A 25,565-nucleotide genomic window follows, 5' to 3' on the forward strand; every position below is an offset into this window, starting at 1 on the left:
ATATAGTATATAATAAAATGATAACTTGACTGTGGGTTCATGATATCGTACATCTTTATAGCACAAATGGGCACCAGCTCATTGTAGAGGGCGTAAGAAGGATTAACCAAGATGGCTAGGAGTTCGTCCCTTGTCCTCTCCTCCACTGCGACCTCCACACTGTCCAGTCACATCCTGATCACCTAGCTGGCCTTCCTTAACAGCTTGAGACTGCTGACCTACATGCCTTGATGCCACCAACTCAACAACAGAGCACTGGATATCACAGACTGGTTACAGATTGGTCCTCTGTCTCTAAACAAAGATGATTCACAGGAATCATACAAGTCTTCACTACTTATATTATGAGTCTGGACAGACACGTTCAGATTCTAGTTTCTCTCCTGAATAGTTTCAGTTGTTTTGTGACTCATGCTGTCCGGTGTTGGGAAAGGAAAATATTCATTTCGCCCAACAAGGAAGTGCTAAAACTATGCCAGAGAAAAGGTGTCAAATGAGGAGGGCTGTTTCAACATAAAATTATGCTATTTGCCACCTTCAGTGGAACGTCATAATCCCCTCTTAAATCCCTTGGCAGAGTGAAAAGCCATCACAACACCCGCCTACTAAACTCCTGATTTTTACCCTTTTTCTCTCCAATCTGATGTGGCCAATTCCCTCGTACTGCAGTCCTTGTGTAACTGCAAATACCACTGTCACGAAGGTGGCAAAAGCTTCAACAGGAGAGCACAATGTACTCAAAAGTACATAACTAGAGGCACCGTGGTGTGCTGCTCACACTGAGTAACATCTTGGATGAGTGTATGTTGTTTGGCGTCGCTCCATTCGCAGTCATCATGATGGCAACAGAGAAGTATGATGGGTGGCATCTTGGCACAAACGGGACCATGTATTCTACTTTACATAAATGCAAAACACTGAATAGGGTCAGTCAGGTGGGGCAGGCCTTGCCTGAGGGAGTAGTACTAGAGTGTAGAGTGTATATCCTGTGCAAGGTCAAAACTGCTGGGGAACAAATAACTACATATATCTCAAGGTGATACGTGCCACGTGGGAGGCAGCCAGTAACAGTAGCTCTGAACACTTCTCTGCGTTTTTAGTATTTTTAGTACTTTGTTCGTGTTTTTCTACATCAGCCTCTACCCATTTTGTGCAAACGTGGACTTGGAGATTTGCCTTTTTTCTGTTTTACGGACTACTTCATGATACAGTGAGTGACCCATTCAAAAAAAAAAGCTAGGCAGCGCTACATACTTTCTGGGATGAAGAGTTGGATATAAGTACCCGGACCATGCATACTGTCTGTTATCATGGAGAATGTAAGATCTTTCCCCAGTAAGATGGAGGAGCTAATGGTGTTAACCAGGCTACAGAGGGAGTATCGAGGGTGTAGCATCACAGAGATGTGGCTAAATGAACTCACTTTGGACTCGCTGGTAACTCTGGATGGCTTTTAACTTGTAAGAGCGGACAGGAGGGCAAAGGAGAGCTGAAGACAGACAACAAAGCAGGGAGAGAGAGGAGCAACGACTCAAAGCAAAGCCAACGTTCATGGGCCACAGGCTGGAGTCACTGCAAGGAATGACCTGGGCGCCCTTAATTTTCTTATCCATCTAGTATATTGCGAGATGCTGTAACAAGTTAACTTTCCCGGTTTGGGATCAATAATTTCTGTCTTATCTTATATAATAGAAACTAGTCCAGTTGTTGCAGCGATTGACCTCACTGTGCAGCCAGGAGCTGGGCAAGCAGGGAACAGTTAGGAAGTCCTGGTCGCTCCACCCAAAAGTTTTCTTTTTGATTGTGAAGGTTCCTGTTCGTGAGGTTTAACAAAACTTATTTCCTAGAATTACATCCTCAACCTCTTCTTCTGGCACTGCAGAACACTTCAAAAAGCCTGTTAATGTGGTTTGAGGGCACAGCATGATCACCATGGCATGACTCTGGACAAGTGCTCTGATAATATCCAGGTGGTTGTTACTCGCAACAGGCAGTTTGCGCCTTTTCTTGTGGGTTAACCAGCACAGTCACGTGCCCCATAAGAAGTTCTTGAAATCCAGTGAAGGAAGCCTCAAGGCTGTTTTTTATATTTAAGCCGACCTCGTGTCTTTGCATGTGGACTGGTACGCGTGCGTGATCTGTGTTGCAATTGTTAAACTGTTTCCTCATGTGCGAGTTGTTTCTGCTGAATGCGAGACAGAAATAAATGAATGGGCAAAGAAAACAAACAAAAAGATTTACTGTCCACAGTCACTCATTCTTAATGATGCTGGAAACGTGACACTAGAGGATGGTACATGTATAGCACACACAAGAGTAAAGAGGCCTGTTTTGCAGAGTTTTCATGAAGCAATGGGAGCTGGTTTCTTGTTTTTTTGTGGCCTGAAACAAGCGGTATTTGTCCTGCTTCTAGACAGTAAAACTGATCATGTAATTGTCGGTCTCTAACAAAGACTGATGTTATTTTCCAGCAGCACTCCCAGGTATACTGTCCTTCAGTTAAAATGACAGCTGGCAATACAACAATGCATAATATAGCAACCTGTTTCATAGATTTATCAGAAGAATTAATGGCCTGTGGCCTGGAGTTTCTTTTGTTTAGGTACATAAGCATTTATGCCAGCATTTATGTTGATCTGATATGGATCCTGTGTGTGTACAAACACATGGGCGCATGTGTCTCTGCTTGTATTTGTGTGGGAACGTCCTGTCATCAAACTGCTTCCCTTCCTCGCGGGGCTGATGGAGGAGTTGGCAGTGCTAGCCTTTGCAGCAGAGACACGTTACCACTTTCCCGTTGTTTGTTCTGTCGCACAGTCGCTGCAGCACACACTCATAAACCCTTAACCGGGCCTCTCTGCTGGAGCTTTGCACATTTATTTGTACCTGCAGGTGTGTCTCCTCCATGTGTGAGCGATGATGTTGAAGTAAAGTGAACCCCAGATGGAAACACATTCGTGATTCCCCACACGCCTGGTCAGCTGAGAGAAAGAAGTTGGGTTAACATCCCAGCTACTTGTGGAAATGCACATCACCGTGCTAAGCTGCTGCTGCAAGCTTCATTTACAGTCCGGGTACATTTCCACTGGGAGTTGAATGACCTAGGATTATTGGTCATCACAGAGGTGTCCCACCTCCTTCCCACCGTCATATTTTTCTTTCTTTTTTTTGTGAGTGCTCATGTTTGCAATGTCTGGCCGCTCTCCATCCCTCCCTACCTCTCGGCCCACAAACGCCCTCTCATTTCTGCTTAGTCATCCTTGCAGTAACCAGCCACATAAACAAGCCAGTCAGACCAAATGGCTGATCAGTGAAAAAGAGGGGGGGGGTTGGTTTGCAAGAGGAGCTCAGCTGTTAACTGTTTTTTCCTCTTTCACTCTAAATGCTTTCTTTATTAAGCCCAACTGCACCGTACACGTGGCAGCTTGCCAGGGGCCCTACAGGTTATGTACATTTCTGGCCGGTTGTTTGTGTCTGTTTTATAAGGGTCACCATTTAGCAGCTGCATGTTGAATGTGTGTTCTACAGTAACTCCCACCAGAGCCTTGATACCTGGACACTTGGTAGCCTTGTGCCACATTTCTGCTGCTTAGGGGGACAAGTGGTTCCCTATTATGCAATGCTTCACACTTTACTTCACTAAATATGCAGAAACTTGCCTCTCTGGACTGAAGACAGGAGCATGCTGTAACACATCACATGTGCATAAAATACTTTAAGACTGGGAAACATAAATTATGACCACCGGTGTTTTTCTCTCGGACACCCAGATGTCACTAATTTCTTTATTTTTACTAAAACACACTAACGCTACAAACAAAGGCACGAGAACAGAGAAAATGGGAATCAGTAGCGTCCTGTAGTCCACCCACAACACACACACACACACACACACCACGACTCGTGCAGAGGCACACCACATGCGTCATCCACTATTTTTGGTTTCTGGCAGCTCTGTCAGAGAGGTATTTACACTGATAAAGTCATTCTCACTGACAGGTGCCCGTGTTAATTGTAGGTGACGATTGTCTTGTTGTTAAATTGCTCAAAATATGTCTGCTTATGTGTTTACATAGTCAACACCACCTGCATGCTGTAGATCATCCAGAATTTAACCAAAAATCAAAACTGAAAGAAAAAGCTGTCGCTCATATTATGCCGCCTAAAGCGAGCGGTTCACTCAGTTTCACAGCTGAATTATCTGTACAACCACCGCTGTGAGTTATTTAGTGTCATGGTGTTTCCTACTGTTTGTATTATGACAATCCAGCTTTTTACAGGTGGCGTTTGTCACATTACATCATCATGTTTTGAGGACCTGTTGACTCATGCAGGAGGCCATGAACCCTCAGTACAATTAAACTATCATCAGTATGTTCAAACACACACACACACACACATATAAGGGATGACAGTGTGGCACGAGGGCAGAGGTTGTGGAGTTCATGCTGAATGGGCCGGGCAGTCAACTAGAGAGAGGGATTTGCTGGTACATAGTTTCGAGGGCAGTGCTCTGTGTTTGAGTGGGTGGTTGGGTTAAGAGGTAAATATCTTTCCACCTTTTTGATCTGTTATGCCGTGGTGTTGGACTACACCGCAGGATAGATGACATTGTTAAGTTGGGCACACAGACAGACAGCTGTACATGCCCAGGTTTAGAGAATCAAGTGGCACATAACTCAAAGTTTGGACAGTCGAGGCACATTTAGGCCACATTTCCTTGCTTAAATGTTGCAAAGCCGCACTGAGTCCTGAGCAGAAAACCGAGGACTCCCCTTAAAAAAAAAAAACAGCTGCGTCTTGCACTAAACTGATAGCTCGATGTGTGTGGCTGTGCTGCTGACTAAAAAAGGGGCTGTTACTGCTGATGCAAACCAAATATTTCCTGCTGCTGCTGCTTCAATTCTTCCCACCAGCAAACCAAAGGGAGACTTTTATCTTATCTTTTTAGCAGCTATAGGAAATGCAATATGTTTTTTTAACACAGATATAGACCTATTCTGCACTCCTTGTTCTAAATATTGCACAGAGGAATAGTGCATGCAGAAACAGCCAGCTGTCAGATAAAAAGCTGCAGACATCAGGCTCTGTGGTTTATCTCCAGTGCTCACTTATTGACTTACCTCCTGTGTGATGTGAAAGTTTCAACATGTCTCCATGGGGTAATACACAAACTCCTCTCACACTAACGCTGCTTCTTTTTGTCTCTGTAGGAACTGAAAGACCTGACACAGCGAAATGAATGCTTAGATTTAAAAGGTAAGCACGCTATAAATGCTATAAACATAATTTGTGGCAATCAACAGATACCAAGACTTTCTCATGCTCTGAGATTAATTTTTACAACTGTATTTCATGCAATAAAATACATTGCACTACTGCAAAATGGTTTAATTGACCAGACGTGTGTGTACGTCTTTAGGTGAGAAGCTGGACTACAAAGCATGTGAGTCTCTGGAGGAGATTTTGAAGAGGGTCCAGTTTAAAGTGATAGACCTGGAGCAGACCAACCTGGATGAAGATGTAAGAAGATCCTGCCTTTTAAAAATCTGTCTCTCACTTCTCTCGGTGCAGCTAACATACTGCATGTCTTTCTCTGTCTCTCTCAGCCTCTGTCTTCAGCCACTGTCTCTTCAGTCACACTCTGATCCTCTCTTTTACTCTCGCTGCACTGGCGGGATGTTCAGTGTTTTTGTCATGGGTTTTCTGATTACTCCAGATGTCCACTTGTGTAAACACCATTAGGCACGTTTGGGCTGTAGACAAGCATAGATAGACCAGTGCTGCAGTCTGGAGTAGAGGGGACACACGGGTCCTGACCACTTCCTGTCACACAAAGCTGTAAATATTATTGTACAGCACTGCATCACACACACACAGACACAAACTCTGCTTTCAGCCGGATTCACACAGGATACATTTTATTTAGCTCTATTTAAAGTGTCAGTAGTTCACCCTTTAACCACAGAATTTATTTAGGCATCAATCTCCTGCTGGTTTTAAGCACACTTAAAGATAATTGTAGTCCTGACTTTAGACATACATCAGGATATTTGGGCAGCAGTCACGTCACTTCCAGACTGTCAAGTTAAGTGTGCATGAAAATGATCATTAATAGCACTGTGAAGAAATGTGTTGAAGAGTTTCTGTTTCTGTTTGCACCATGTGGACCTGCACACAGATGACAGGATACATGCTGACGATGGTTTTGTGCTGTTTGACTTGATCGATATTTGGTGGCGGCAACCAAAAGAAATTATTTAGCAATTCAACAAAAGCAAGGAAGAAGAGAACTGCTACCAAGTAAACATGAGTAAAACTAATATTTTTATGTCAAAGGAAACTCTTTCAACACAAAGATACACAGACTTTGGTGACAAACAGTGAATGTAAACACAACTTAAAAACTCCACAGTGTACTTTTTAACATGGATGGATGTGAGAAGAATTTTCAAGTAGCCTCCAATCCACATATCCGCACAAATATCCCTCTTGAGAGCTAATAAAACTGAAATTTTACAAATGCCTGAGCCATAATTACCAAACAACCTCATTTGATCATATGATTTATTAGCAGGCAATAACAGTGTCTCAGTGGAAATCAGCATTTTATGGCTCCATTCCTGTGTAGAGGGTGCATCTCTTCTCCTTGTGTTTGTGAGGATTTCCTTAGTTTACTGTGTATTTCTAAGTTAATTATAATCTAATCAATCAAGTTTGATTTTAAATTGATTGAAAGTTTTACCCCAGTAACTCCTGGCACAAAAGCATGCAGCCTGGCCACATTTGGAGGTCATCAGTGTATCCGGTCCATCCCTTGTTGACCACATTCTTAAGAAAACAAGCTGAAATGTCACTCACCTCTTAATGCTAGATTAAGTTAACCCAACAGAGGCTACAACTAGTAGTAGTAGGTTGTAGGTCTCTCTTTGCCAAACGCGATTTTAGAAATGAATCACGTCTGATCATTCTCTGGTACCATCTTTGATGACAAGTCCTGCCTAATAAATTAATAATGCAAATCCGAGGCATTTTAATACCACGTGTTAATGCAGAGCCCCTTGGATCAGACGTCATTATCCACATAACAAAGTCAGGTGCAGATTGCTTGTAAACGAGGACGAGAAGATGTCTGCCTCTGCCCTGTGTTTGTTTCCTCATACTGCTTACAGAATATAGGTCAAGCCCTACACAGACCAATACACCACAACACGTAGGTGAAAATTTCACTGAAGTCATTTGAACAGATTTTCTCCAGCTGCATTCAGGAACATGTCGTGAAATTTTTATTTCACCTCACAAAAGGCAATTCTAAATTTGGTTTCATACTGTAATAAAGGATTATATATATCAAAAAGAAAAAGTAAAGATCACTATGTTTGATGAGGGAATTCATTTCCATGTCTATTTAATCCCACATGAATTGTTCACTGGAATCACACACAAGCTCACATGAAAGAGCAGAGGATGACTCATTAGGGATAAAGTCATCATTTAAAAACATTAAACACTGGTTTACATAATAAAAGGCCATGCTGGTTTTCTTATTTCTACACACAGTGACAAGTGCAGAGTGACATTCACACTTTTCTCACCCAACATGTAACACTGGCCCGGAAATATAAAAGAAGTAGCTGAATGAGTCAGCGATTGAGTCACGAGAGAGAAGAGAGCAGCCTCTCGGTCTGAGACCAGTGTCTCGCTTTGGGCTCAGATTAAATGACACTGTGAAAGAAGAGAAAATATTGAAGAAGGGTTGCTAGAGGAGGAGGGAAAGAAGGAAGGTAGCATAGAAAAGGAATTGAAAAAAAGGAAGTGAGAAGATGAAGAAGATGAGTGGGAGTCATACAGTCAAAGGCCTGATTTGGCAGAGCTTTGTATCTGCAGTGGGAATGATTTGGGAGGATGAAAGAAGACAAAATAGTTTTGGAAGACATGTTTTAAGGAGCATAGGGAGGAGCAGGCATGGGGAACACTAACGCAAGCTGGCTTTTACTGGACTGGATGTGACTCATCTTCCCCCACCCTGTAGATAAACACACTTGTGTATACTCAGTAATGTCTTCCAGTACACACGCATACAAAGGGGGAAAGGTTATGAGACGCTATGCAACAGCCTGTCTGATTTTGTTATTTCTCATCAGCCTCAGTAGAGAATAAACTCTGCAACTGACTGTACAGGAGCAAAAAAATCTCCACTGGCTGTTTGTTTCTGTGGCATTTTTAAGTTTTAAGATACCGGACACGATTCACACCTGGAACACGATGACCCAGCAGCTATTTCTTCTGTTTAAAATATGCTAATAACTTGTTATGTAATGAAAGAAACATGCAAAGAAGCAAAAACAACCAGCCATCCACCCCCACTCCAATGTCATCAACACCTTTTCATAGTCGGTATCAGTGATGGATGAAAGAGATGCACCCACACGGCACCACCAAAACCAAATTGAGATTAAAACACTCTGATCACATGAGTGCACTTTGGCCCTGTGCTGCATCATCTGACATTTCATCTCAGTTCTGCGTCTGCTCTTTTTAAAAACAGGGTTTCATGCCTTACAAATGTAATGCACTGATGATTTTACAGTTTTCAGCCTGTAATGTAATGACATTCTTCACATTATTTCTGGAATATAGTTTAAATGTTGAATAAATTAACTGGTAACTTGCTTGACATAAAATTAATCAACTGTTTTTACACTCTATTAATCAATTATATCATATTTCAAGCAGTAACCAAAAAGTGTTTATGGTTCCAGCTTCTCAAATGTCTATTTCGAATCATTGTAAACTGAATATTTTGGGGTTTGGGCAAGATGCACTGCCGTAAGGTTATTACAGCAGGTCTTACTGCAAACTATCATTATGGACGCTCATTTCTGTACATGATCGAATATTTGACATTGGACTACTTACATTTTATCCAGCAATCATTAGCACATATCTGTATATGAAAGTTAATATCTTTGGATTTCTGGCTGTTCGATCTGACACATTTGATATTTTATAGACAAAACAATCAATGAATCAGGAAAATAATCATCAGTTGTAGCCTCACTCTAAAACAGACTTCATTGAGTGTTGTATCCAGAAGATCGGAGCAGTTCCCTCGCTCATTTTCACATATTTATTTTTACTACTGTAGACATTGTCCCAGACATGAGGCCCTCATGGAAACACCTCAGCAGGTCTCACCTATCCTAAGGGACGGTTACCGTGACAACTACAGCTGCTCCAGATTGTATCTTTGTGATATCTCTTTCAGGGTTTTGACTGTGACCAACTGTGAGATTTGTTTTTTTGTAAAACTGGTGGATTAAAAACTAAAGTGCCATAATGTTTCATTTCTTTCTCCTGTTCTCTCTTTTCTTTGGCTTCTCAGGGTGCATCGGCTCTGTTTGACATGATCGAGTACTACGAGTCAGCCACACATCTCAACATCTCCTTCAACAAGCACATTGGCACACGGGGATGGCAGGCTGCAGCCCACATGATGAGAAAGGTGAGAGACCGTCCTCCCCTGCAGTGGTTTAAAAACAGGAAAAAGGACAGGATGAATTACGAATCAACAAAATAAACCAATCCATCGGATAAAAAAGTTTTTCTGAAATGGTACCAAGTAAAGAGAGAAGTAAATCATTTAACATGAAGTTAAATCACACACAGAATTAGTTGGTACCAATCAGAGGCAAGCGACCACACACCTTTATGTATGCATACACAAGCAAAGTAGTATTTATTCATCATACAAAGGGGGTGATATTAAGTTAAATAGATATAGTAGAAAACAGTAAAGATGTGCCTCATTATACAGTAAAATATTCTAATGGATAAAAATGTTCATTAAAAAATGCAACAGAGACACAAATGGCAACAGGAATAGTGTTCAGTAGCGCAGCACCAGTACAAATAATAATATTTAGAAGATTACAGGTTGAATTCTGACGGATTGAACAGGAATGCATTTTGTTTGTCCAGAAAAGACGTTTGGTCTCAGTCACTACTGGTTTGAACTCAAGTCTTCACTTCTTCTTCTGTAATTGTAGGTTCATACTTCTTCTTTTTTTCTTTTTTTTTAATCTCTGGCTGAACTTGTGATGTGCTGCTGGTTTCTGTCAGCACTCAGCCATGAGGGTTGGTCATTCTCTCACTTGCTCATCCAGTCTTGTCTGTGCCCTTTAACGCTTCATGTTGACTTCAGTCGTCACTTACTACTGTTAGGAATACAAAGTGGTTTTCTGGGAAAACACATTAATATATCGCCTTTCAAACAATATATGTGAGGCAACACACAGATAGCAGCTGCTGGTTAAGTTTTTGTTACTGTTTTTATCAAACAAACCATGTGAAGGAACTCTTCTTGTAAAACCGCTCGATAGAAACACATTTCATACAGTTTATTTTCGTCAATCAATTTCATTTGCATATTGGGTTACTAGATTGTGAGAGTTTGTGGATATTGTATCGCATCAAACAACACTAATCTGTTTGCCAAGCCACAAATTGCTTTGCAGTCTTTATTATTAATATTGTGGTCTGTTTATTTGTTTTCTAAGATCCAGTTCATTACTTTCGCTCCTAGAGGGGAAAACAACATATCTCTAATCACAATTACTGATGATTCTTTACAAAAACGAATGAACACAACAGTCGTACTGTAATCACATCTATGACTGTGTGAGAAGCTAATTCGTCAAGAAGTGAGTGATTAATGACAAGCTGCCTGGAGACATCACACATTTATTTAAGCCTGTGGATTGTTTGTGCCATAGTTTGTCAATAAAGTCGTCGTAGCCCATTTCAGGAGTGCCTGATAGTGTGCGTCCTTGAATCCCTGAGGTGAGGCCTTGGATTAAGGAGATGAAAAGGCTGCATACACGTCATCTTTGCCATTCGCATCTGCTCATTTGAGGATAATGTTTTGTGTACGGAAGCTGATGGAGCTCTTAGCTGTCATCGGTTTGCTACAGCAGCTATAATCACAGGTAACAAGAGGTTACTGAGTCAGGACTAAAGATTGAGAGCATGCCACTAGAGGATGCAGAGGTGGAAAATGTGTTCGTCCGCAAGATGACCTCATCTCTAGATCTACATTTAACCTGTATCCCTTATTCATGCATTGCTAATTAATTGTATCTCTGTCGGTGTCTCCCCCTCAGACGAGCTCGCTGCAGTATCTCGATGCACGTAACACTCCCCTGCTGGACCACTCTGCTCCCTTTGTAGCCCGAGCACTCAGGATCAGTGGCAGCCTGGCAGTCCTCCACCTGGAGAGTGCTGGCTTGTCTGGCAGACCGCTCATGTTACTGGGTAAGGTGGGCAGATGGGAGAGGATGTACGAAAGGAAGAGGAGGGGTTTCTCTTTGCAGTGTCAGAGAGTTATAATCCCTGATTTCAGTCCTATAATCCTGACGTGTTGTTTTTCTTTTTTATCATTTGACAGCTACGGCTCTGAAGATGAACATGAACCTGCGCGAGTTGTACCTGGCAGATAACAAACTCAATGGTCTGCAGGACTCAGCCCAACTTGGCAACTTGCTCAAGTTCAACTACAACATTCAGATCCTGGACCTGCGCAACAACCACATCCTGGACTCTGGTACACAGCAGTGATAGAGCAATAACACACACAGTAGCAAAGTCTTGTATGTTTTCTCAAGGTGAAACTGGTTTGTTAAAAATATTTCTTTGTGCGTACACCTCAGTATCTTTACACAAACTGAGATAAGATGAGTGGTTTCAGGTTTTTGTGGGGAAATAATCATCCGTACATGGCTAGAGACGTATTTTAAAAACAATCCTCGTTTTATTATATTTAATAATCTGGCTTAATTTAAATTCAGAATATGATTGCTGTTAAGGCGGGGAAACAAACAGAAGTTAGTAAAAGATTCACACATTTTGTCCTCTTGGTAGTTTTTTTATGCAGGATCCGACTGCAGTAGCAAGAATTTGACTTTTTATCACATTATGTTTGTTATTTTATTTTACAGCCCATTAACAAAACATACAGTAACAATACAACAGTTTGAGATTATTAATGTGTACATTACACAGACACACACCTACTTAACACCAATATAGGATAGAATACAATAAAATCAGATATTAACATTTACTAAATTATCCATGTTTTCCTTTCATGCAAAGCTCACATTTCCATCTTATTAATGTTTGGTTCCCAGAGCTTGACAAAGTCTTTCTTAGTCTTCTTTCCTTTGAGACAAATATAATCCCTTATCCACATCCTCAATGATGGTGCATCCATACTTTTCCACACGGCCCTCATGGCTTGTAGAAGTCCAGAGTTCAGAGGTTTAAAGTCCTTTGAATATATTCCAAGCACATTAAAGGGGACTTTGATATTAAACATGACTTGTTGGAAGTTTTGGGTCTTTAGACATTCCCATAGAGAGTAAAACAGACTTTCTTAAACAAACATTTAGAGCAAACATCTAGAATATTGGCAGACATATGATGGAGCCTGAGAGGAGTTATATTTTCCCATTGGCAATATAATTATGTAAAATCTAAATTACTTCTATATAAATGATTAAACAGTCAAATATCCCTGTTTAAAATTCTGAGTAACAGACTGACTAATGAGCCAATAATGATGTCCAAGTCTTGGAGTAAAAAGTTTGTATTTTCATTTTTCTTTCCACAGCTACATCCAGTATTTTTTCATCTATGATCTATAGACATACGGCTAAATTTAGCTTTGTAAGATGAATTTTAACTGTAAGAGTGTGTTGGCATTTATGAACACTGAGCACTTCCAGATGCAGACACGCAGGATGTGATGTTGTCATCACTGTGCTCGTAAAAGTATAGCTATGGCTCATCAGTTTTGTTTTTGGTGGGTGTTTTTTTAAGGAGAAATTGCTTAACAGATGAGTTTAAAGTTAAATTTATTTCTCTGTTTATCCGAATAATGTTGTTTTACCCTCTCATGAGATAAGTTTCAGTTTACAGTAAATGACGTCCTCTTAGGACATCATGGAAAATACCCTCTGGAATGGGAAGTGAAAGACAATGCAAACACCACAATTGTGGTACTTTTAAGTTAAATACAGACACACTAACTTTGTCTTTGTCTCCGTTTTTCGTCACAGGTCTGGCCTATGTGTGTGAAGGACTAAAAGAGCAGAGGAAAGGCCTTGTCACTTTGGTGCTATGGAACAACCAGCTCACGCACAACGGCATGGGCTACCTCGCTGCTGCACTGGTACTCTCACACACACACACACACACACACACACACACACACACACACATTTACACTCATAATAGAGCCAAAGTCTTATCAGATGTGTGTGTAACAGTGTAAGCAAGGAGACTGAAATGTTCTCCTCATTATCAGAGAGGCGATCAAAACAGAGTTTGATTTACCTCTCCTGTCCTCAAATCTGTTTCTGTTGGGCAGCTTAACGTAACCCCAGACTTCACTGATTACAGAAAGTAATCTATGCTTGGATAATGGCGGTAGATATTCAACCATTCAGCAATGTGCCCAACCAGGACGGTTTCCTCCTCAAGACAAGATAAAGGCAGAGATTTACCTCTTTAGCGACTGTGAGATCTTGTGTAAAAACAAACAAGATGAGGAACTTCATTGCATCGTTGTTAGATATTTGCATTTCACTAAAGAACCTGCTACCTGATTTCCTCGTGTGAACCTAAGAGTTGACAGGTGTGGTCGGTGAGACATTAACCTGCTGTGTGTGACATCTGATATGAGCGGACATTTCCACATAAGCTCCTCATTAATACACCTGACATTTTGTGCAGTCATATCTCGCTCAGTGAACAGATGTGAGCTCGGGCTCGGCTCTTTGTATGGCAGCATTTCTCTCTGTTCATCTTGGTTTGATTTCACAGCGGTCTGCTGTAGATAATCCATTACTTAAGTCATTGGTCTCATGTCTGTTTTTGAGTGATAGCACCATTATCTTCACACTCACTGGTCATTCGTTGTTTTAGTACAACTGGCACTGCTGAGTCATTACAGCCTCAGCCTTGTCCGAGTAAGATAAACGTATTTTCTGCTGTTTTGTCATCTTAATAGAGCCACAAAAAGTTTGACATGACATCATTTAACCTTTATATAACCAGGAAATGTCCCATTGAGATTAAAAATGTCTTTTTCAGGGAGTCCTGGCCAAGATGGGCAGAAGCACAAACTAAGTAAATTAAAGCAGATACAAAACAAACAGACTTTATTACAACACATAGCAATTAAAAAATATAAACATTTAGCTCCTACCTGAGCATAAAACTCACAGTAGTGAGTCAGGGCTTTACAGTTAGTGATGGATCTGAGGGAAGCATGACGAGTGACATGTGTCAATCATATGTAATTCCTGAGCACGGGCACGCATGTACTAAAGATTCCCACAGTGGAGTATCGGTAAAAATGTAGCAGCAAGTCTCTCTTTTTTTACATTCGACTTGTTGCTCATAAATATTTATCAACACTCTTTAATGAGATGAGATTAACTTTGGTGAGTCGATGTGATGGATACAAAACCTCCCTTTTGTTCAATATGAGCAGAGTTATAGTGAAGCTTTAATAATAAGTTATCAATGTTTGAGCAATGAGCAGTGTTTTTGTTTATAAAATATATAACTGTAACACACAGCTGTCCTTGCATTACAGTTATTGGTATTATATACTCTTTAGTTCATTCATATATATGTCATTATCAAATGTATCGCTTGTACATAAAGCTGTAGCCAAGAAAAACATCTGTACAAATAATGACAGCTTATTCAGATGACAGTAAGAGTTCATATGTAGAGACAAGAAGGTATTTCATTTTATTTAGTTGCAAGGTAAGTTCATTTATTATTTGTTTCTTGTTGGGTCTGATAAGTATGACACAGTAATCTTATTTTTAGAAGCACATGGTGGTTTTTGCTTTTGATTAAAAGAAGAAAAATGTTTCTTCAAAGAAATCTGTCAGGTGTTTTTTACTGAGGCTTGTTAGATGTTGCACACAGGATGCACACTAATGACCTAAAACGCTGATATGTGATGATAAATAACACCTCATGACTGTTCTGGCTGCTGATTTAGAGCTGTGGAAATAACCACACAATGAAATGATATCGCTGGGCTTTTAATAGTGAGCAGTGTAAGGAGATAAAGCCCGTAAATGGACAAAATTAAGAGAGATTTCTTACATAGTGAAAAATGATGAGATCAGAGAGATCAGAAACCATCAACAGAGCAGCTCTGGCACTCTCAGGGAGATTTGAACAGGCAGGTAAACAGACAAGTCGTACTAATCAGCTCGTTAAACTGTCTTGTGCAAGGACAGTCTCTTCCAGTCGGGCTCTCAGTGATGTCAAAACTCTCCACAGTTCAGAAGAGTCAGAAAATACATTAAATATTTAGCTCATATCAGAAGAGTTCATGGACACCATGAGACTCATTCTGGACATTTTGTACTTAATTATTTGGTTTTGTAACGACCCGTAGCTAACATCTTCTCTGTTGTTTCAGCCTTGCACTCAGAGTCTGGAGACTCTGAACCTCGGCCATAACTCAGTGGGTAACGAAGGGGTCCACAAGCTGAAAGATGGACTGATTGCCAACCGCTCTGTGCTCAGACTGGGCCTCGCTTCCACCAAACTCTCCTGTGAAGGTAGGAGCTAATGCCAGTGTGCCTCCGCTTCAGTTTTTGCCCTGGATTTGTTTGCATTTTTTGACTCCTGCTTCTTTCTATATCGTCTTTGCTTATAGGAGCTGTGGCTGTGGCCGAATTCATCGCGGAGAGCCCCAGACTGCTGCGTCTCGACCTTCGGGAGAATGAGATCAAGACAGGTGGATTGATGGCCCTGTCGCTCGCCCTGAAAGTCAACACCTCTCTGCTGCGTCTTGACCTTGACCGGGAGCCCAAGAAAGAAACTGTGAGCATGGGGACGAGGCACGGGGAAGGGAGGGTAGAGGTGACGAGGTAGAGGGCAGAAGTATTTACCTATGACCTGTTTTTTAAGATGTACGCCCTCAGGAGGAACCTTTGAAAGACAGACAGTCAGACAGTACTGAGAGACAAACTAATGTTTTTTGGTCTTTTCATTTGATTTTCTTATTTGATTTTGAGTAACACTAGTCTTAGCCTTTTTTTATGATTTTTCTGGGAATTGTATGTCTTTATTAGATGGCTGACATTGGAGAGGAAATGAGGGGAGAGAGAGATGGGCCACCTGGGCGCCTCCAGGCATAGCTGTTGTGTTTTCAAAGAAATATGCTATTACCAACTAAACTAGAGGAAGCTCTAGGCTCAAAAGAGATTGTGATTTGGTTGAGGTTATTCTGATATTCTCGTGGTTTGTGTTGCATGGTTGAGACATTTTCTTTGTCTGTCAGGTGAAGAGCTTCATTGAGACTCAGCGCGCCCTGCTGGCTGAGATCCAGAATGGCTGCAAGAGGAACTTCATCCTGGCTAAGGAGAAAGAAGAAACCGAGCAGAAGATGAGGCAGTCAGCATCCATGGCTGAAATCGCCACAGAGGACGGGACCACAGAAGAAGAGGAGCAGCCGGCATCAGAGGAGAGCGGGAATACACCGGGGAAAGATGGAGAAGAAGGTGAAACGACAGGGAGTGAAGGACAGAAGAGCAGCCAATCAGAAGCAAGCTCTGAGACGAGTGTTCCTCGAATAAACTTGGAGTCGGACTCGGACACCGAGGATGAGGATGAGGAGGTGGTAACAAATTCCTCTTCCACGTCAAACTCCTCCACTCGATTAAACCAGACTGCTCCACAAACGCAGACAGGGGTAGCACAGCCCCTCCTCAGTGCCTCACGTACGCCCTCGTCTTCATCGGCCTCACCTGCCGGCAGGCCGGGTGTCATTTCCGGCATCACCGTCACAGAATCTACGGCTCCTCCCGGCACCCCTCCATCTCCGGGTCGCTGCATATCTGTCTCTAGTCCAGGGAGGGGTCATAAGATCTTCATGGTGACTCGGGTGGAGAGCCCACCTGAGCAGCAGCAGCTACTACTCCAGTGGAGCGCACCTGCTAAAGAGGCCTCAAAGAAGCCTGTGGACGTGAACACACCCACAACACAGCCGACGCCCTCATCTCAAACAACTACACTAACACAGCTGACACAGGAGGACATGAAGGAGAGCTCACCTGCTCAGACAACAGACTGTAAACTGACAGAGCAGCAGAGTCCTGCATCACACTTAGAGACTGCACCAAATACCACACAGACCCACACACTAGAGCCACAGGCTGCAAGTCAACCCACAGAGGATGTGGCAGCTAGCACTTTAGACCCAAAAGTGACTGATCCAAGTGAACAAGCACCAGCCCTGCCTTCAGATTCCTCATCGGTGCAACTCACTGAGGAGGTAACAGAGAGTACTGAAGCCCCCCAGGAAGGAGAGGAAGAGGAGGAAGGTTGTAGGGAAGATGAGGGACAGGCGATGTCTCCTGTTAGCACAGAAGGAGAGTGTAAACAGTTAAATGAACTGAGTCAAACTAAGACTATCACTGCGGTAGAAACGCAGCAGCAACCGTTAACGTCTGTTCTTAAACAGCTACAGAACGAGCTAGCATCAGCATCAGAGGAGACCCAGTCACAGAACCAAACAAAGGAGGAAGAAGAGGAGGAGGCGGCGGCAGTCACGTCAGGCGATGAAAAACACAGTTTAACACACGAGTACAGCCAGCCCAGCCAAGAGGAACCATGTCCAAAGCATCAAGCGGTGGCAGATGAACAGGGAGTAGAGCCTGTTCTCTCTGTCCAGACTGAACAACAAGCACCATCTGTCACTCAAAGTGGAGCTCAGGAGTCAAACCCTGCAGCAGAAGAAGCCTCAAAGAGTCCAGAAGAACCTGCCTCAACTGCGCCCATCTCCCAGGTCGACGTGGATGATTCACTCGATGAGAGCTCTGCAGACGAGGGCGAGTGCTTCGCCGAGGCTCCAGAGGAGGTCGTCGGTTCAGCTCTGCCAAACGGCCTGAAGCCCGAGTTCTCCCTCCATCTTCTCGACACTGAAAGCCCCAAGCCCGGCAGCTGTGTGATGGAGCACGGTGAGTCGCTGTAATCGCTGACCTATGAATGATAAAGTCGGTGTGCCTTTGTCGGTTTTAGGTGTAAAAATCCTGTTTGGTAATGTGTTTAATGTTTGTGTAGTGAGTGTCAGCTGTGGACAAGAGCTGGAGGAGCTGCTGCTAGAAGCCAGTTTGGAGACGGGAAGAGAAGCGCCATGAGGCTGTGAGGTAAATAATTACACACCATGAGAATGGTGACAAAGCAGACACAAATTCATCACTGGAACTTAATTGATCTCAAGTATTTTAAATCTGTAAGTGAATTCATGCTGAACAGGAAAGTCCGAACATAAAACATCAAATAAAACATAATTTGAACAATATAATAATAATAAAAAGCGACTTTCTTTCATCTCTCTTTGTCTAATTGGTCGATAGTTCACTGTGATTTTATGGACCATTTAACTGCTTTTCTACATCTTGCCATCTGTCATGATGACGTTGTCCTCACCAGTTTAAATGCTAGAACTTTAAACACAGCGACAACTCTACAAACAGGGAGATAAAACAAATGCAAGCACTGATTATTACCCAACCTGTCCGTTGTAAACTGGTCCAGACTTCCTGTTGATTGACCTCCCATACTAGCTGTAATCTGCGTGTGCAATAATTGATAATCAGCGAGGTTTGCAGCTGCTCATTTTTGTTTTCCACCACTACATTTACCTATGAAGTGGTTTTAAATCTAGCCAAACTGTTTCCTTGCTCCGCTTTGGCCACACAACCAGTGTAGACGTGTGCGAAATTAAGTTTAACGTGTATTTGCACAATCAAAAATGGCATTTTAATGATGAAACATGCTGTGGAACAGTGCTGCACTGTGCTCGGGTTGAGAAGATGGAGAATAAATGCAGAGAGGTGTCAGTTAAAGTTAAAACATCAGAGCCTTTTCACTAAGAAATTATCAAACATAAGTCATTTTTAGTTTATTAATCGTGGATAATTGCGTTTGCTGTTACTAATGTCCTCTGCTACGTTCAGGACTAACTTATCTCCTCTGTTCTGCTTCCACAGGAGCTGTGAGTACAGGAGAAAACAGCCCTTGGATAGTTTGTCTGGCTCTACTACATGACTGGTTGCCCTCCAATGTTTTTGTCATTTCTTTGACTTTACTACCAACACAACCTTTTCATAAAGGACAGAAGACCTGGTGTTACAGTCGAAGCTCTATACACGAAAATACAAGCAAATTATGGAAAGACGCAAGGGACAAAATCTACTTCTGGAGCTCAGCTGTGACAAATAAGGAATCCTCCATATCCACACTACATCAACCACTGAAACACACACACACACACACACACATATGCACATTGAGTATGAGGTAAAGAGAAATAAAATCACCCTGTTATCACTACATTTTTGTCAATCTTTACAAACAGCCGCCTGTAAGTGAGAGAGAAGAGCGATGTGGGACAAAGGAGGGAGGATAAAACACTAACCAAAGACAGAACACGGACCTTTCTCTCAGCCCTACTTGCTCTCTTGTGTAGGTGTCCACTGTAGTTGAGGAAATAACTAGCAAATAAAGTGTTTTGTCACAACACACACACACATACATACATACAAAGACGTAACGGTGATAGTGGGGAAAAAAAAAAAAAAAAGCAGGGTTGACGGACGGCACAGTCGGAAGATGAAATAACGGTAACGGACCCTGCTGAGCGAACCTGCTGGCTTTAAACAGTTGTTCCAGAGGTGGATGTAGGTCACTGTCAAAGGCTTTTATATCCAAGGAAGCTGAAGATGTTAACATGTCTGTTTAAATGTCAACGTTTTATGTCTGTGCCCCCCCCCCCTACTCTCCCGATCTTTCTCCCCCTTTGGAAAAAAAAAAGAAACTAAGGGACCTCTGCCAAAGTGACCTCCTTCTTGTCTGTTTCCTGCTCCTCTGCTCACTTTGGCCCCTCAGGAATCAGCGTCCTGCCTCCTGATCAGACTTCTCAGATCTGATGTGGAGGTGTCTCCCACCGCCTGCCCCACCTGCTTTTTTGAAAGTCTGTAATTTGCTCCCAGCTTGAAAAGCCCAGAACTTCAGCGAATGTTGGAAAGCAAGATGTCTGCTGAGTTATTTACAGTTGTTGTTTGTTTTTTTCCCCCCTCTTGATTATCAGACACTGTCATTACTTTACTCGACCAGTCGTTGTTACGTTAAAGAAAAGCAGCTCGGTCTCTGTCGTCCTCTTTCCTTCCTCCTGTTCCTCAGTCTTCCACTGGTACTTTGTGCCATCTCACCTCTCCAGTTCATCATTCATGTTGCCTTCAGACTCACCACTTTCAAATTCAGTCTTTGTTTTTTTTTTTTTTGTTTGGCTGCTTTGAGAAATCAGTTATTTTGTATTTATTTTATAGCTATATGAGCCTTTTTCTGATTTATTTTTCCCCTTATTCATTTTATCTTTTCCATTTGGGGGTTTGCTTTTAAAGATTCGCCCCATTTTTGATGTATATTTCAGATTCAGACTAGAGCAAATATTTAGTTTTGTTGTTTTTTTGAGGGAGGGGGTAATCTGTGTTGGGAGGAAAAGGTAAATATGCTTGAATGGTTGACATATGGTAGCAGTCGGGGTGCATTAATGAAAGCAAACACAAGGAAGCGGCAAACGTAATAGTTCTCATCAAAGTTTCATTCTTGTCGTTTTAACACTACTCTGCTGGGTGAAGCTGAGTCCAACAGGGGGCGCTGGTGTTTGTGTTGTTCTCCTACAGCGGATATCAAAGTCTGAACAGCATCATTTACAAGACGCTGGAGGCGCTGATGTCTCAAATCCAACTCCTGTCCTGAATTTTCCAGAGCAAGGCAGTAAAACTTTACATGAAACTGTGTCAACTTGTTCGTGAAGCGCGCTGGTTTATCCTGCTTTGAATTTTTCCCCTGAAGCAGACACGGGCAGGTTTGCTGTTTGTTTGTTTGTGTTTTTCTTTTCCTCTTTAAAAAGGAGCAGCATTCAAACCCCTCCTGCTCCTCTCCACCCAACAGATAGTTTGCCCCCACTGTTTGTTATGCTTTAATTTTTAGAAATTTTTAATAATAATTTGTTAACTTAATTGAAATGTGCTGGTAATCACAAAGATATGTATGGCGAAATTTGTTCCTCTCAAATAAATGCATGTAATGACTAATATGTTTCAATGAAGTTACTCAGTTTGCCACTTCAAAATGTCTGCAGATGAATAACACCATAAATATCAAGACGACATGTGGATACAACCAATATCACTTCTATAAAACAGTACTGGTTGATTTAATCCAGTATTAAAGACTACAGGTTTTATTTAAGTTAGGCTTTCAGATTTTAATTTTCCCTTTATGATGACCAAACAACGGTTACATCTGCTGCAGGTCAGCAAGTGCAGGTTTGAGTAAGCTGCCAGTGCAAAATGACAATCATATTTTGTTACAGTTGGACGTCAGAGAGGTCGATTGTGTGTTTGGCAGGGATATTAAAACCAAAGCTTGACACTGGTTCCTGAACCTGTTGATGGAAAAACAGGTTTCTACATCCTAAAATTGTATTTTACCGACATTCCTTGAATCTTTTCTCATGACAAATCAGATCATTTGTCGTGTTTCATGTACAAATGCACAGCCATGCCAGCAGCTCAAGTCATCTAGGATGGATGGTAGAGATGCAGAGTATGGTCAAGTCCGATACATCTGAGACTTTGAAGTTGATGTGAAAAAACTATTTTTCCAAGTTTAATCTTGTGTTTCTGTGCTAATTCTTCATTGTTTTTTTTTTAGTATTTTAATATCCACTGCTTCACAGATAAAACCAGATTACACCACTGTCTCTAAGGTTTGGTTATGTTTAGGCACAAAGAACATCTTGGTCAGTGTAGGTTAATAAGTCACTCAGAAAGTAATGTTTTATTTCTCTCTCTCAAACAATTGGACACAAACTAAAGGAAACTTATTGCTGTCATTGACTGAAGACGTAGAAACTGGTACATGAAATAAACTGTGTTGCGCTGGTGACGGTTCGGGGTCTCAGTCTGGCAACCTGCGTGACCCTCAAGTCTGGGGAGAAGATATCCACATAAATAAATACATATTACATTTTATACAGACAAAGTGAAACAGTTGACATGTTACAAATATTCTGTAGGTAGACTGTCCAAATTAAGAGTGACCCAAAAACCTTCTCTTTCCTCTCCCTGTAAAACATAAATGTATATTATTCACTCATCTTAAAACTAGCTAACCCTGTCCATCATTTAAAACTACGCCTGATTGCTTTGTGTGCTTTTATGTAACAATATCATAGAAAGACATGTTTGGACTTTAGTGGGCAAAACATTTGTTTACATTTGTGTTTGAGACCTAATTTCTTAATTTCACCGTCACAGGGGAGACCCACGGCAAGCAAACACATCACGCAAGATTTCCTACAACATCAGTCCACTGAAGTATTGGAGAAATTTCGCATCAGGAGATTACCAAAGTTTATTATGTTTCATCCTGAGAGAGACATGAATGACCGAACCACTTTTCACTGAAATCCATCCAGTTGAGCTCTTTCACTACAAACTGTAAATGTTAACCTGCTAGTGGCGCTACAGGAAAAAGTGTGGATCACCAAAAGGATTCATCGTCTTAGCACCGTGAATTTTTGTGCAAAATTTATTGGCCTTCCTGTTGATAGTTGTTTATATGTTTCAGTCTGGTTTGCTTCAAAAAGATAAGAAAGGATAAGAAAAACTGCTTCTGCTACCCAAAAATATGTAAATTTTTCAGGTCTTTTGATCTTTGCTTCAAAACAACAGAGAAAAGCCGTCACTACCACGCCACACAGCTGGTCGGACCCTCACACCCTGACTGCAGGAGACGTCTCCTGGGGTAAGGGTGTGCAGAGGCTGTATGGGGTTGAGTACAGGGTGGGAGTGTTGCTCTGTACTGTACTGAAATTTTCCTCTGAAGGAATTCCAGACTGCTCTAATCCACTCTCGCCCCACAACGCTCCAACAGTACAGGGAGGGGAGATTGTGAGACAGTCTGAAGTTATTAAAATGTGATTTTATGTACTGGAGCCTTCAAATACTTGATCCCGATGAGCCGAAGCCGGGGAAGACTTTGGTTAAGGATTGTGGTTTCTGTTAACCTTTTAAATACTTAACCCATGATCTTTTCCTAACCTTAAATTTACTGTTGATCATCATCAGTTCTTGTGTAGATTAAAGATGTAACGCACTTTAGAGATTCTGGCAGGTGAGAGCTTTTTACCATTGGACAGAGCAGGCTAGACTTCCCTCCATTTCAAGTCTTCATGCTATGCTTACCATTTGCTGGCTGTGGTGTCATATTTAGTGCACATATATGAAAGAGATATCAATCCTCATAAAACTCTGCACAACAGTAGATATGTGTATGTTTCCAAAATGTCCTGCGACCCCTTAAAGGGCCCTGCTCCCCCCCCAGGCTGGGAGCCACTGACCTAAATGCATGCAGTCCTATTGTTGAATGGTATAGGATCCATGCCATGCAACTGTTTTATAGTTTTTGTCTTTAGTTTTTATTAAAGTTTGAAGTTTGAAATGAGCATGAATGGCTGGGAAATATTTTCTCTGACTCTCCTCAAGTGTTTCATTTTCTATCCCCAACCCTCAACCCATAGCCTCTGTCAGCCGTTAAGGACATTCAGCTCACACAAAACGTCTTTTCCTGCAAAACAAAAGTGTCTCACATCACTGGGTCTGTATTCACACACACAAACCTGCCATGCAGTGACTGTAGTCTGCTGTTGTTTTGTGTATTTTTTAGTCTGGATTTTCACAGAAACATTGTGACTGTTGGGTTCTGTTGGAAACTCCTGAGGAAGCACCAGAGGGTTTTAGGTCTGCTTCATCTAAGAGGGTTCCTGTCCTCCTGTTTTCTGTTTTGCGTGACTCCTCGGATGGCCAGAGAAACTCCTGAGGCACTGTCTCTGTCCATGTCGGTATGAAACATGTGATTGTGCACCTCAGGTTGGAGGAAGAGTCTATGAATGTCCATGTGTGTTGGATGTGTAAACAGGAAAGTGTTTAAAAGATCCAGTGTGAAATGGAAATAAAGTATTCATAAGTATGTTTTTATTAGTGTATAATCACCTGAAAATAATTAAAAAATGTGTTTTAAATTGTGATTTTGTTTCTTTGCGTGGCTCCTTTGTATCTACAGAGGGAGCAGGTCCCCTTCCACAGAGTCCACCATGTTTTTACAATAGCCCCGAATGGACAAACCAAGCAGTGACTTGAGCTTTTGCATCTTTCCAGAGTTTCACAGTCATCGTAGTTTCTCCTAGATGCTTGAAAGGGGTAAGCCGACTGGTTTTCATGTGGTTGCCTGTTAAAGAAATTCTCCACATATAAAGGATCTTTGTAGGTGCTAAAGATTTGTCTAAGCTGCCAGGTCCGTGGCCGCTCTTTCTGTCTGGGGACAGTGGCAAGTGATCGAATGCTTCCTCACTGGCTCTTTCCTTTGGCTTAGCCGTGCCTCAGGAATGTGCTGGCATGTTGGTACAACAGTAGGGATTTATCCGCGGTGTCAGCCCCAATCTGGCCTGTTGATTCGCAGTCCAGTGGACTGCAACAAACCCTTGCGCCTCTGGCAGACAAGAGCAGTGACTGGTGGGACTGCAGTGTCATCTGTGGGGTCATCAGTGCTGAGAGGGGAACAGAGAGGCTGCATGAACTTAACAGAGCCTGGAAACAAATATAAATAAAAGACCGGAAATACACTAATGTGCTTTCATGTCTGTACGATAAAGATGAAACTACAGGGAAACGGGGAGAATTAGTTATGCTGGCTTTGTCCAAAACCCACCTATAAGCATCTCTAAAGTTCACTAATTAATGCTTAATATGAAGTTTGTTTAGATGTGCTGGTGCGTGCAGAGCCAGGCTAGCTGTGGCGGTCAGTAGCATAGTGGGTTAAGCGGCCGCCCCGTGTGTGGAGGCTACAGTCCTCGCTGCAGCTGGCAGTTCGAATCCCGCATCGGACGTCCCTTTACTGCCTGTCACTCCCCCTCTCTCTGCTTCCTGTACTATCATTAAAAGCATAAAAAGGCCAAAAATAATAATCTTTAAAAAAAAAAGAACCAGGCTAGCTGTTTCCCACATTTAGAGTGTTCATTCCCATCCATATATATAATATAATATAAAAGGAAACATTAAACTCTACATCACCAGACACATAACTAACCTCAAGAAAAGCAGGTAACCAACCTAAATCCTGCTGCTTCTGCTGCTGAGAAAAGGTGCAAACCTTTTACTTTCACTGCACACTCATTGACCCTTCCTTTGCTCATTGTCCCTTCCTGGGCAGCAAGCATCGGACAAAGTCTTCTTTTAATTTGGCCTTTAAGCAGCTTTAAAATCCGCCTGTATCACTTTTGAATGAAGGAATAACACATTCTTCCCCCTACAAAGAGTTGAATTCATAAGCTATGAAATGCAGCTTTGTTCGCTTCAGTAGTGCTCGGGGGTATTTTATGAGTGAGTCTACACTCA

At 41.9% G+C, this 25,565-nt stretch overlaps 1 protein-coding gene across 1 annotated transcript in view; it reads left to right on the top strand.

The window, feature by feature from the left end:
• The window catches only part of ppp1r37 (protein phosphatase 1, regulatory subunit 37), a 40,201-nt gene extending 19,001 nt beyond the window's left edge, over positions 1 to 21,200 (top strand). Inside the window, exons 3-13 of the mRNA XM_010751725.3 lie at positions 5,214 to 5,259; positions 5,423 to 5,523; positions 9,386 to 9,505; positions 11,163 to 11,313; positions 11,447 to 11,602; positions 13,119 to 13,231; positions 15,512 to 15,653; positions 15,752 to 15,918; positions 16,379 to 18,056; positions 18,160 to 18,245; positions 19,092 to 21,200. Of these exons, the coding sequence (XP_010750027.3) occupies positions 5,214 to 5,259; positions 5,423 to 5,523; positions 9,386 to 9,505; positions 11,163 to 11,313; positions 11,447 to 11,602; positions 13,119 to 13,231; positions 15,512 to 15,653; positions 15,752 to 15,918; positions 16,379 to 18,056; positions 18,160 to 18,236 (2,751 nt within the window). The 3' untranslated portion in view covers positions 18,237 to 18,245; positions 19,092 to 21,200. The remainder of the gene's footprint in view (positions 1 to 5,213; positions 5,260 to 5,422; positions 5,524 to 9,385; positions 9,506 to 11,162; positions 11,314 to 11,446; positions 11,603 to 13,118; positions 13,232 to 15,511; positions 15,654 to 15,751; positions 15,919 to 16,378; positions 18,057 to 18,159; positions 18,246 to 19,091) is intronic.
• Positions 21,201 to 25,565: the final 4,365 nt, after the last annotated feature.

Source organism: Larimichthys crocea, chromosome VII, assembly GCF_000972845.2.
Source record: "Larimichthys crocea isolate SSNF chromosome VII, L_crocea_2.0, whole genome shotgun sequence".
NCBI lineage: Eukaryota > Metazoa > Chordata > Actinopteri > Sciaenidae > Larimichthys > Larimichthys crocea.